Below are 14141 nucleotides of genomic sequence, written 5' to 3'. Positions count from 1 at the left end.
GTTTTTAATCTGTTTTGGAATTATTTTACATCAGGGCGTGATATGTTGCAGTTTGAGGCATCTTAGCCTACTTCATGTTGTCAGACAGGTTCCATTTAAGTCGGCTGGCAAAATATCCTCACCCTGGTTCTACCAGCATATTCACTGATGTTCTTACCTGGGAATTTAAACTTGTGACACAAGAATAAATGGTGTTATTGTTAATCCACAAACTGCATTTTGAAACCTATGGGGCCAATTTTTATCCTAGTGATTTAGCACCCGTCAGCAGCAGGATCCTAATTCAACCATACACTCATTTAAATAGTCTGACTTTATTTTGCAAGTACTTGTTTGCAAATAAGAGATGATTAAATTATTTTCCCTCTACTCAATCTGAGAAAAACCCATACATTTTAACAATTTTCTTCCAGTTTTTCAGGTGCACTTTACAAACTGGACCAACCTTACCTATTAATGAAATGATTTAAAAGGTCATAAATGTGATTTTTCTTCATAAAATAAAACAGCTGAGTGAGTATCTTTCAGCAGTGGGTATTGGACATACTTTTTTGCAGGAGCAGTAACAGGACAAGGAAAACTGAGGTGCAGGGAAAAGTGTCAGCGAAGGAATGCTGAAGTAAAAGTAAAGTTATGACGGCGCGATTAAAGACGGGATGGAACTGGAAATTTGGGACTGACAATGAAACAGGAGTGAACATGCTGTGGTAAAAACTGAAAGATGAATGTGTAGACATTAAGATAAAGAACGGCCAGGAAATGGAAAGGTGACTGTGTGGAGATGTAGAGTTGTGTTTAATCTTCTGAAGGTAACGCAGCTTTGATTTTGATTAGCGTGTGATGTGACGCACCTTGGCGATGACCTTTTCACTCCCCACCCTTCGTCGCACGCTCCTTTTATGTGCCTCCTCCTCAAGCTGTCGCTCAGACAGCTGGAAAGTGACAAGCTCAGAAAGCTTGTCACTTTCCAGCCTGTGAGACATTTAGTTTTGTTTGATGTCTGACTTGTTGTGAGGTGGGGTAAATTCTCTCTCTGATCGACGATACTGCTAGCCCGAACCTGCTGAGCTGAAGAGGAGGCTTTGCTGTGTGGCGCTTTCAGTCTTCAGTTCCTCCCAGCCCATGACTATAAACACAGTGAGTTGAGGCGAGTTGAAGACTTCAAGCGCTGGGCAGATTCACGACCCGGAGCAACGACACCTTTACACCTCTGCTTTGACACGTCTGAGGTGTTATCACCGAAGTTGCTCTGAGAATCCCGACTTTTTAAAGATCTTTCTCTTTCTCAAAGTTTCGCAAATTTAAGGAAGAGAACGGCTTAAAAAGTGATAATTTCCTTAAAATATGTGCATATGTTTGAGAAAGTTACAAAGAAGGCAAACATTCAGTTTTAAGGAATTTGCACATATGCCTAATTATTGCTATTTTTACATCTGCTTTGCTCCATTTTAATGGAAGAACCCTTCATTTTATCTGAGCAGATGTGTTTTTAACTAGGCCTACTCCTGCATCAGAATGTTTCTAACCAGACAGTTTAAGAACCAAACTTCAGGCTTCTGACAAGGAATGACTAAATGTATTTCATTGAGTTTTGTTGTAATTTTATTTGCAAATAAATTTAAGAAATATCTAAATAAAATTACATCTCCAAGACTCCTGACAAATCTAAAAGTACTAAGCCTAAATATAGACTACAGTTTCATCTTTTTTAAAATAATGCCACAGTGTGGGACACAGTATAGAAAATAATGTACATTATCTCTGTGACCTCAGATAAACTGCAGCGTTTCATTGCTTCCTCTCTGCACTGTATTATAAAAGCTATTTGTGGTTCCTTTTTGAGAAAATTTGTTTCCTCTGAGTCTTCCAGAGCTTTTCTTTTCTTTGGCAATTTAACACTCACTTCTGTCAGGGATAGTTTTAAAACTTCCATACTTCACTTTCTTTTTTGAGATTTGTTATTAGAGGAGGTACAGATAAATGAGGCAGAAAGATTTTTTATTTTGTGAAAATAATGTGGTTTTTATTTTGCTTCCTCATGCTTCGAATCACGTTTATATATGGTTAACTATTAGTTAGTTAAAAGCGCAGATTTTGACTGACATAAAGCCTAATTTTTAAAATGTCGCGTCTCTTTTGCACAGTTTAGACATTTGAAATTAATGGTGATAAATGGATGAAAAAAGATGTACAAAACACGTATTTAATGTTTTTGAATTCTATGAAATTAATGCTTCTTAATGGCCTATTAGTGGCTGATTATGGTTGTTTACCTTCACCATCTATAATAAGACTGGGTCAGAGATCATGAAGGCCACCGCTCTGCTTCTTGCAGAAATCTGAAGTCTGTTTTATGTTGTTGTGCTGCTGAAATATAGGAGGTGGGCTGGTCACCCTGAGTGTTAAATAGATTTTTTATTTTTACTCCATCTCCTGCAGCGCCTCTGGCCCCATAACACCCAATCACAGCTGCTGCTCGCTGCTTCATGGTGGGAACCACACATGTAGAGGCCATCTGTTTGTCCTCTTGCGTCTGAGCTGTTTAGTCTTTATCTGCCTCTCTCCGTAGTCATCTGATTATCACAGTCTCCTCTGAACAGATGATGCTGAGAGTCCACTGCTGGAATCAGGGACGTACTGATGGCGAGTCTTAATCTGTGCTGCTTTTAATTAACTGTTCAGCAACAGCTGGAAATATTGAGGCTCTGCGTTTTTTCCAGTCTACTTGACTCATGGCGAACATCTTGAAGGATGTCACGAGTCCCCAAAATGCCCCTGCCATAGAGAGGAGGTTTGCTGGGGGAGTTAAAAGTAATGATGCACAGATGTGAGGTCTTTAGAGCATTCATGCTGTATCCAAGGGTTTTGATTAAATTGTCCTAAATTTGTAAATGAATAAAAGCTAATAAACTGGTGGAATATAGGAATATGGTGCAGTTCAAGTAACTTTAGCAGAAATGATGGCTCTAAAAGCAAAGCTGACGCATGCTTGGCCACCAGAGAATCTGATGCAGCACTGACCACTCGTCACCGCTTGTCAAGCAAAACACACTCATACCCAACTGCCAGGCCTGCATTTGACTAATTGTAATGCTTTATGCCTGGTTCACATGGCAAGATTTTCAAATTGTCAGATGATTTTCACACCTGAGAGACCGCAGACGTGATAATAAAAAAAACGTAGGTATCACAGGTTTGGTCCTACGATGTGTGTTGAGTCCAGCCACACAGCAAGCAAAACACGCCACACACAAACAGATTTCACTCACAAACATTCAGATGTGAGCTGGGAAATCGATCACTCATAAAACTCCACACACGGCAGGAATATCTCATAGGAGCCATCAGGATGATTAGGGCATGTCGGAAGGGGAACATTGGAGCAAAAATCATCATTAAAATCCTGCCGTGTAAACCAGGCATTAGCTATCCGCATGGCATCTGGTCATTTCATTGGCTGTAATGAAAGGCTTTCACCAACCAGCTTAAATAAACAATACAAAGACAGTAGAAACACTCTATTCTCAGACTCATTGCTCAGATAGGTTAGTATTAGTGGCCTTTGTTTTGTTATTTATTTGAAGTAGGCAGACAAGAAGTTGGGTGGAGAGAGGGGGTAATAAAGAAATTCAAGTCACTGCAAGCAAAATCATTGACATCATCTATGAGGTCACAAAATAACCCAGAAAAACAACAGAACAAAGCTCTGCAGGCCTCACTTGTGTCAGATAAGGTCAAAGGTTATCAACAATATGACAGAGAGGCTATGCAAAAATTGTCATGATGGGAAAGTTCCAAGACCAAAACCACTGCTGATCAAAGCAAACACACAGGCCCATCTCACGTTTACCAGATACATTTTGATGATCCTCAAGACCTTAAAGCTACGACAGCATTTCAGAAAAAGAGAAATCCACAGTCAAACATGGTGGTGGTAGTGCTATAGTCTGGGGCTGCTTCAGGACCTGGACGACTTGCCGTAATTGAAGGAACCATGATTTCTACTAAAAACCCTAAAGGAGAATGTCTGCCATTAATTAATAACCTTATGGTCAATCCCACTTTAGTGATGCAAGCATACCATCACGTCTAGCTCTGAATGAGTCAGAAAACAACATGAAGGTTTTTGAGTGGCCTAGTCAAAGTCGGGAATAAAATCTGATTAAAATACTCTGAACATGGCTTTAAACAAGCCATTCAAGCTCAAACACCCTCCAAGGTGGCTGAATTAAAACATTTCTGCAAAGCAGAGCCGTTCAAAATTATTCCTCAACGATGTAAGAGACTTTTTAACATTTGTTTGATGCAGCTCTTGCTGCCAAGGGCACAACCAGTTATTAGATATAAGAGGCAATTACTCTTTCACATAGGGCCCGGTTATTTTGGATAGCTTTTTTTTCCTTAATGAATAAAATCATAATTTGAGAAATGCTTTTGATATTACATGGGTTATCTTAAAAGTCTGATATTAAAAGTAGTTTGATGATCAGAAAAATTTAGTTGTGACAAAACAGCAAAAAACAAAAGGAATATGTAAGGGGGCATACACTTTTTCACAACGCCATATAAGTTGAGAAATACAACAGATTGTTAGAAAACAGAGTCACACCTGCAGCAGCATCACTGTGATAGGATGGCCAAAAAAGGCGACTCTTTATCTGTTCTTAAGCTTTGGATGGCAGTCTCCTTATACATAGTCACTTTACCCCTAACAAACGTTCAATTAAAGCATCGTCAGATATTTTGTTTACCTCTCACAGGTTTTAGACAGGGAGGTTTTGAGTTGCAGGTGGCAGCTTGGTCTTTCCTGAGCCTTAAGATCCCAGTGTTTGCCTCTAATCCCTCTTGACGTCAGTTTGTTGTCCTCTTACCACTCCTGTCTTATTTTTTCTGTCTTATTTCATATGTAAGTGTGTGTTTCCTGTGGGGTTCTTTTTAATATACATTTCTTTCCCCCTCTCACTCTGTGGTAGATTATTATTTTGGGACTCTAAAAGACTTAATACTGAGCCGTATAATTTCACAATGTCCTCGGGGTAACAGAAATTAATTGGATCATATGTGATGCACTGTCTCCCTTAAGTATCTCGGTTAAGAACCACAGCAAACTGGTCTCATTTGTCCTATAAATAAGTGGATTCCTTTTTAGCGCTGAAGGATAAGAACAGACTGGGTGAATTCGGGTACTATTTTGTTTCTGGCAGCATGTCTGTTTAAGTTGCAGGACTGTGGGGAAATGTAGTAGACTTTCAGTATACGTGTGGAATTGAAGAGTATACTAAGTACACTACGTTTATCCAGGGGACGCCTGCTGGACGACAAACATGGAGAAAAGAAAACAGGATTTTTTTATTTATTTGAAACCAATACTGTGATATATTTTTATATTTTTAACTTTCTGATTGATAGATTAAAAAGCACATGAGATTGTTGGTTGCTATGTTAAACTGTTTCTGATCTGAACTATTTTGTATCATTTGATAATTATAAATCTGACCAAACTCACAGTCATATATGGGGTTCCTCAAGGCTCCATTCTTGGGCCACATGTATTTAACGACTGCATGATTCAGATCATGGAGCATTACAACATCCAGAACATTTGTTTGTATTTTCTCCTTTTGAATCTGTTATAGCTGTTTTATGGACATTATTTTGAAATAATTGGTGTTTCAGTCTGGTTTGAGATTCTTCTTCTCCTGCTTCTAAACTTTCTTTCTTGTTCTTCCTTTCTTCTAGTTCTTCTTTTCATACATTCTTGTATTTTTCTTTTTTCCTGTGTGTCTCTATTCCTTGTTTTCTACTTCTTTGTCTTCTTCTTCCCCAATATCCCCCTTTATTTTATTTTATTTTCCTCATTCTTTCTTGACGTTTCCATATCATTTTGCCCTTTTTATTTTCTTCTTTCCAGTCTTTCCATCCATTTTCTTTTCACCTTTTCCTTTATTATTAAATTCATTATCTTTTTAACTTTCCTGATTTGCATTTGTGTATTTGTTTCTCTTATTTGTCTTTGTTTTACACCTCTTCCCTTTTCTTTTCTATGTTTCCCTCCATTTCTCTTCTCCCATTTTGGCTCGTTTGTTCCGATATTTTTCTTTCTTCTTTCTCTCATTTTTTTTTCCCTAACTCAAATTTTATTCTCTTTTATTTTCTTCTTTCTGACTTTGCTAACTTCTTCTTTCCTGAATTGTCCCTTTTCAGTCTCTTCTTTGAATCATTCCTCTTTCTAATCTTCCCATTGTTGTTCTTTATTGACTTTAATTTATGTCTTCCTAATCATCTTCTTTTTTCTAACTTTATCTCCTTCTGTTTTATCTGTCTTTTACTTCCAGAGAATTAAAAAAAGTCTACATTCCTGTTGAAATGCCAGGTTTTTGTGGTGTAAAGAATGAGACCACGATAAATCATTAAATCACATTTGATCTGGTAGTTATCCTGTACAACAAAACAAACAAATATGTTGGAGGGAAACATGTAAAAGCTGCAATAACTTAAGTCTCCAGCCCTAAATACAAAAACGTTTTGGACACACCATCGGCACTCAGTCTTCCTTGGTGACTCTGCAATATTGCCCACTTCAGTTTAAATTATTCAATTCTTTCATTCATGAGTGTCTAAGTGGGAGACTGTGGAATTAATCTGGAATAGACCACTCTCCCCAGTCCTCCCCAAACCATCTGCAGTCGACTTTTATTCATGGAGACTCCTTCTCCTTCTTTTAGCCTGTTTGATGTTGTTTTGCCCCCGCAACTGTTATTTATTTCTTTGTACTTACAAAGTAACATTTTAATATTTGGACCATGTGGAAACCGATGTCCCGCTCCCCTGTTGGGCGTATGGGTATCCTGTGGGCGATGTCTGGTGTCTGTCTGCCCTGAGCTGCTGAAGCTAACACCTTGTGCTGCTCTTTGATGCTGATTGTTGTGGGGTTTCTGCCTTTCACGAACACACACCAACCCTCACCCATATGGCTAAAGGTCATAAAAATACAATTTCCTATTTTATTTATGTGACCTGTCTACTTTGATGTCAGATGCAGTCTTGTTCCGATAGAGTCAAGGAGGACATCTTGAAATATCTTCTTTTAGAGAAAAACTACCTGGTCACATGTAGGAAACCAGCTTCGTTTCATGTTTTGCCTGAAGTGTTGTGACAGGACCCATATAAGAAATACATTTACTGTGGAAACAAGCAACAATCGGGTTAAAATACGACTGTTAATTGCTTCAGTTGAAGTGATGTCTTTCATTTTTTTTTGTATCTGTATCCTAAAGATTTACACTTTACCTTTCCACCTACTGCTGTTTGTGTTTGTGTGCAGTTTCACAGATGTTTCCGGGCGTTCTTTTGCTGTCCCAGTTCAGAGCGAAGCTCCACTTTAAAGACATTTTCTCGGCCGACGAAGACGTGTCGCACCGCCCGCCAGGAGAGGGACATCCAGGTGACCGCTCCCGCCCTGTCAACCGCCGCGCCCACACCCAACTCTGTGCACGGGTCCTCCCAGGGAGCCAATCACATGATGCCGTCACCAGCGAACGCTGGTTGCACTGCTGCGGAAGCTGCTGCTGCTCTCGCTCCTGTAGGCCCCACACCTAAACTGATTCTGGTGGCTCACTACAGGGAATAAAGGACTAAAGCAACAGCAGAGGAGAGGCAAATTAAAGGGAGCAGGTCTCCAAATAAGACAAAGCATCTTTATTAGAAGAGGATTGAAAATGCAGAACGTGCTGGGGTCTTTTAATCCCAGAGAAACACTCTGCGATCCAAAAACAAAAGCCCTCTAAAGCTTTGTGTACAAAGCAGACTGAAGATGTGCTTTGTGTTGACATTACACACCTTTCCCACCAGGATTAAACCGCTGAATCCCATTCAAAAGAGCACAACTATAACACCACACACAGCCCTACCTGGAGTAAAGCAACAAGGAAACCAGAGGGATTCATACTGGATTCACATTTAACTGTCTGTGTATTAATTTGTTATTTTAGTCCACTTTGTGGGAAACCATTAGGGCCAAAACAGAGTCAACGTGAAAGGGTTGATTGCAGAATGCTGCAAGTTACTGTTCAATCATAAAACACAGGAATAATTTGTTTTTATTCTCAAATAAAAGGTCTTTAAAATGTTTTTAGACAGAATCGTGCCTAGATTTAGAAAAATCGGGTAGTTATTTGCAATATAATTTAATAACATAAAAGGGTGCATATTTCTTTTGGTTTTTTTCCACATTTTGTTATGTTGCACCACACACTTCTACATATTTTACTGGGATTTCATGTTACAGACAAACACAAAGTAGCGTATAATCTTAAAAAAAGAAGGAAAGAGGTTCATGGATTGCTAATTTTTTAGGAAATATGATCTCAAAAAGTGTGATGTGCATTTCTGTTCAGTCCCCTTTTGCTCTGATCTCTCTAAATAGCATCCAATGGTATTTAATATCCATAAACAAAATGGCAATACATGTGTGGAGGAGTTTAAAGCGGAGATAGGTTATAAAACAGTGTCATACGTTTTGAACATTTCACTGTTTGATCCATCATCTGGAAATACAAAGGTATGGCACAACTGCAAACTTACCAAGACGTGGCCAACAACCTTAACTTACAACATTAATTAGAAAGGCATTAAAAGGGCCAATGTGACTGCAGAAATCCACAGATGGGAGAATCTGTTGAGAAAATATTCAAATATTCTGTGGACTAAGGAGGGATAATGATCCAAAGCATACTAGCAATAAAGGTTTTGGACTGTCCTAGTCAAAGTATGGACCTAAATCCAGTTAAGATGCTGGGGGATGACCTTAAACAAGCCTTTAATGGATGAAAACCTAACAATGTGGCTAAATGAATGCATTTCTGAAAAACAGAGTGGCCAAAAGTTCCTCCACAGCGATAATTCAGAAACACTTTTTGACCGCTATTGTTGCAGCCAGTTATTATGAGGGGCAATTACTTTTTTCTCAGAGGGCTATGTTGGTTTGCATTGCTTTTTTGCAACATTTTGCAGTTTGTATTTAATTAGATAATATTTTTCTGATATTCATATGTTTCATGATGTGAAACAAGAAAAACTAAGATAAAAGGCATTAAATAGTTTTTTAAAGAACTGTAGCTGGTTATTTTTTACAAAGCAAACATTGTTAGCAAATAAAACCCTTGGCAAAAAATCAAAATGCTTCTAATGTCTCCAAACACTCATCTAAAATCAATGTAAAGTCTGAAGCCACAAATCTAAACGCTGAAGTGTTATTGGTCCACTAGACATTTATATTCCAAGAACTGAAATTGTTAAATCAGTCATTTTCTGTTTGAATTCAGATGTTTGGAAGGATTTTAGGTAAACGTGTGGCATGTAGCATCTGAAATGGAAATGTGTTTGCTGCAAGCCAAAAATCAGCATGTTTATGGGGCCAATTTACCGTGTTAGCAACAGACATGGAAACCAACAAGACTGAATCTGAAGAACTACGAGGAAAGATGCCAAACTTCTTCCTGTCATCCCCTCGTTAACTCATTTCTATATATGAAAGTCAAAGCAAACAGCACCTATTACATATTGATGTTATTTGTTAAATTACTAAATTGTTTTCTCAGACATTTTGGAGAAGCACTACGAAGTTTGGCAACATATTTACAGTCAAATCTTTTCTTTTGTTTTGTTATATTTTGGTGCTGATTTAAATTTGTGTGGGAGGAGCTTTTATTTTTTTTCAGTAATAATTTGGTTGAGGAAAAGAGTTTATATAAGAGTTTCTTCATGTCCTCATTTCAAAGCTTGAAACTAATTAAAAATATTAACCAATTTGCCACAAATAAACTCTCAGTCATCAGACCTGGAAGCCATTAAAGGAACATTACACAATGTTTTATGGGACACATTTTACAGTTATGTACAGTCGTGGTGCCTAAACTGGGGTATAAGTAGCAAAGTGGGCATCTGGGTCCCCTTCAGTGGCTTAGTGGCCAAAGAAATGTTGGCACAGTTGCAAAGGGGACTGTAATATTGAGCAATTTGTCACCGTCAGCATGAAATATGAGCTGTCCAAGCACATCATCTTAAAAGCATTAAGCTCGGCACAAGAAATTGGGAAATTCCTCTACAAAGTGAAGTGAATGACTTACAATGATAAGTGATAATATTTGCCCCAAACTGATTTTTCTGTCACCATTAAATGTTTCAGATGTTTAAACAAATTTCATTTCAGACAAATATAAGCGTATAATAAAGTAAAGACAAAGAGTTTTAAATAATGATTTCATCTATCGGAGGAAAAAAAACAACAACCTGGTTCTACATGAAAATGTAATTTACCCTAAAACCTAAACATTGTACCAACTGTGGTGGAAACATATCCTGTCTAGGGTTTATGATAACCTGCAAAGAGTCATTTACATTGCGGGGACAGAATTTTGCCCACTCCTCTTTGCAGAATTGTTTAAATTCAGACATATTGAAGGGTTTTTTAAGCATCAAAACAACCCATATAAGGTCATAATACAGCATCCCAGTTGGATTTAAAGGGGACAAATCATGCTTTTAAATCCTTCCTTTTCCTATTTAAATCATTCCGATGGGGTCTGTGTAAAGTGGAACTGCAATGTTTTGGTTTGAATTTGTCATTATTTTAGCTCCTCAGGTGTTCTTTATTCATTCTTTTCATTCATTCATCTTCTATACTGCTTATTCAAAACAGGCATGTTTTTGGACTCCTCAGGCGTCAATTTAACACATTTTTTAATTTGCTGCGGTCTCTTTAAATGCAAATGAGGCACATTACACCCCGCCCCCCTCCAGGCTGCGGAGCCTTCCCCTCCACCTCGTTGGGCCTGTGCTGGTAAATGATGGCTCCTGCCTCATTGCTTTAGACATCTGAATAAAACAAGATTCCATCACTTTACTTGCCCTCGATAAATATCAACAAATGTCTAAAAAACAAGAAGCACATACAAAATCATTGCACCAACAACGTGCTACGTTTACTAATGCATGAGAACAACAGCACTAAAACTAATACTGTAGCTGTAAGCTATCAAACATGGTTTATTAACAGGCATGTGCTGAGCTGGCAATCTTCTAAATCAGCTGTGTTAAAGAAGGGAAATGTCAGGACCTGGCGAGGACTGACTTTGAATACCCCTGCCCTAGTATACCATGACAAATGTAAATTCTTAAACAATAGCAGAGAAAAGTTAAGGAATTCACAGTAGTAACAAAAGCCCATTATTAATGTCGCTGACATTTTTTACACAAACTACATGTAAGATACCTTTTAAAATGTAAATGCTACCACAATTTGAATGAACACAACTTTTAAACAAGACCCTAACATAGTTAATGAATGCATTTGGATCATGTTGTTCCCAAGGCAAAAAGGGCAACCAAACAGGTTGCAAAACTGTTTCATATTGTTATTCAAAACACAATAAGGTGATGTCCTTAAGGAGCTAAAAGCAAGCGCTGAGCGCTAACATTAGCAGGAAGCATGAAGCTGTACTATCAAAGCAACAGCCAGTCAGTTTATCAACACCTCAACAATCAAGCTAGCTGTCATTTTACTGTCATCTGCAGCCAACCTCTTTGCTCTGTCCGTCGCTTCCATGGACCAAAACTGACTCCTCAGACAGACAGAGTCATTCAGCTAATCCTCCTTCATACGGGCCAAGGTTGCTGAAACCAAGAGGACTTTCCCCACTGATGTCAGCACGTTTCCATAAAAAATCAAATTTAACCAGGAACTCCAAAGAGGTTCTGATCCTGCGGGACAGTGTAATAACTGGTGTGGGTTAATACAACAGAACATTTTGATTTTTACGCTTGCTGCTTCGGCATCCTTCAACTTGAACTACAAGAATACTGCGAGAAAACAAATGGCGGATTCGCTGGATTGGTTAGCCAGAAGTCCATGACCATCTTTAGAAGTTGCACAAAAAATAATGTGTCGTAATACAGAACAAATCGTATTGGAAAATGGAAAAATCTGAACAGACTGACCAAATATGACCCAAAAAGCATCTAAATATATCACCACAGGAGTGACTAAATTCACATTTTCTAGACTTTCAGAGACTCCCAATACACAAAAAGGTCTTTTAGAGCTAAAAAAGTGGATTTAGCATGATATGTCCCCCTTTAAACAAGATTTTGACCAGAAACTATAGGTTCATTAATTATGGTAAGTGGTTCAGGTCCTGAAGGAGCAAAGCAACCCCAGACCAACATACTGCCACCACCATATGTTTGTCAGTATGATTTACTTTTCTGAAATGGTGTTTTACTCTGGGTCCAAAGTGCCTCACATCTTACAAAAAGTTACACTTTTTCTTGCCAGTCCACAAAATATTTCCCCAAAGTTTTGGGGATCCTCCTGACATTTTTTGGCAAATGTGAGACGGCCCTTTTTTGTTTTTTTGTTTTTTTGGTCAGCAGTGGTTTTGGCCTTGGAACTCTCCCCTGGATGCCATTTGTGCCCAGTTTCTTCCCAGTTGTTGAATGATGAACTCTGACATTAACTGAATTGAATATGACCTGCAGGCCAGATGCTCTCCTAGGTTTACTGGAGTCCCGAAGCTTTAGAGATGGCTTTGTAACCCTTCCCAGACTGATAGATGTCATCAACCTTAATCTTTAATTTATTTAGTGATATGTTGCAATGAGATTTTTTAGCCTACTTTATGTTGTCAGACAGGTTCTGCTTTAGCCATTTCTTAATTCTGGTACCAATCATCATTTGTAAACGGCTGTTTGTATTTACTCAGGTTATTGTTTTTGGATAATTTAAGTATTACAAATATAATTAAGGGGCAACCTTTTCACTGCAGTGTAGAGTAAAGCCACTTATATTGTGCTGGAATTTGGAATAAACTTTGATTTTTTTTTTTTTTTAGGTCTGTTAAGGTAAGAAATTTCCGACTATCAAACATTAATTAAGGGAACTTTCTATAGATTTTTCCAACTTAAAACTTTGAAATAAGAAAAAAACTTCCATTAAACATGCTGCGCCAATGGAAAATAATATTTTCTTTCTTGCATTTCAGATGTAAAACCACAAACTGACATAGTCAACGTCTCGTTGCACTGATGTTTTCGCTGTTTCTCTGCCATTATGGTGGTATGCTTCTTATTAAAAGGTTTAGGAAGCACTGGTCTAGATGTCTGTGAAGCTGCAGCTTTCACTTTTTCGCTGTAAATCTGTTCGAGTCGTCTCATCGCCTTGGTAACATAAACAAGTTCATGTCACAAAAAGATGCCTCTGTGTTTTTATTTATTTAGTTCAAAGCAAAGCATGTGTAAATTTGTCTTTCTTCGGAAAGCGGGACAATTACTTTTTCCTCTCTGCGTATTAAAGCATGTGGATTAACCCATGGATTATTATAAGGAGAAAAGCAGATTTCTCTATTACAGCCTTCATCTCAACGAGAGACAAACATCATTCGCAGTGTTCGAACGCAATGTTACGAATTACATTTATGAATGACTGAAGAGCATGGGGCTGCACACAAAAATAGTGCATAATAGGTGGTATACAACTTTATGTGATTTCTTTAACACTTTGTATTAAAAACAATTTCATGAAAATCTTTTAGAAAACATAGTCTATCAAGCTCTTTTTCATGGTATTTAGAAAAAACACATTACACTAAAGTTAAAGCACAATTTTCATTGTTATTGAGTGAAATAGGCATTTAAGTTTCCAGCAAAAGTACATATAACACATACGTTCTCACAACACAATTCCAAACATTTCCAAATTCAGATTTCCATAGTTTCCAGTCCTTTAAAAAAAAACAAATCCATACTATTAATACAAAAGTTCACAATCAATATATGTGTTTCTACATAGGTCGGGTAATAAGCTGAAAAATACAATAATATACTGTTTTTGTTAATTGCTTTGAAATGTTGTTCTTCTAGTCAACTTGTGTCAAATTATTTCATAGTCCAGTTAGCCCCCAAAACCATTCTGGTTTACAGAGACCATAAAGGTAACTGGGGTCTTCTTTGTGGAAAACCATGTCTTTATTACCCTCCACAAGTATCGCCACTCCTGGTAAAGAGCTTTAAAATGGCTAAAAATAATTGTTTTTAACTAAGTTACCACATGTATTGGCAGCCCTATAAACTAAATGTAACTGAAG

At 37.8% G+C, this 14141-nt stretch overlaps 1 protein-coding gene across 1 annotated transcript in view; it reads left to right on the top strand.

Moving 5' to 3' along the window:
- The window catches only part of tmtopsb (teleost multiple tissue opsin b), a 44821-nt gene extending 31589 nt beyond the window's left edge, over positions 1-13232 (top strand). Inside the window, exon 4 of the mRNA XM_047349196.1 lies at positions 7325-13232. Within this exon, the coding sequence (XP_047205152.1) occupies positions 7325-7630 (306 nt within the window). The 3' untranslated portion in view covers positions 7631-13232. The remainder of the gene's footprint in view (positions 1-7324) is intronic.
- Positions 13233-14141: the final 909 nt, after the last annotated feature.

The sequence above is a fragment of the Girardinichthys multiradiatus genome, chromosome 21, assembly GCF_021462225.1.
Source record: "Girardinichthys multiradiatus isolate DD_20200921_A chromosome 21, DD_fGirMul_XY1, whole genome shotgun sequence".
Classification (NCBI taxonomy): Eukaryota; Metazoa; Chordata; class Actinopteri; order Cyprinodontiformes; family Goodeidae; genus Girardinichthys; species Girardinichthys multiradiatus.
This window is presented reverse-complemented; position numbering and strand designations above follow the sequence as displayed.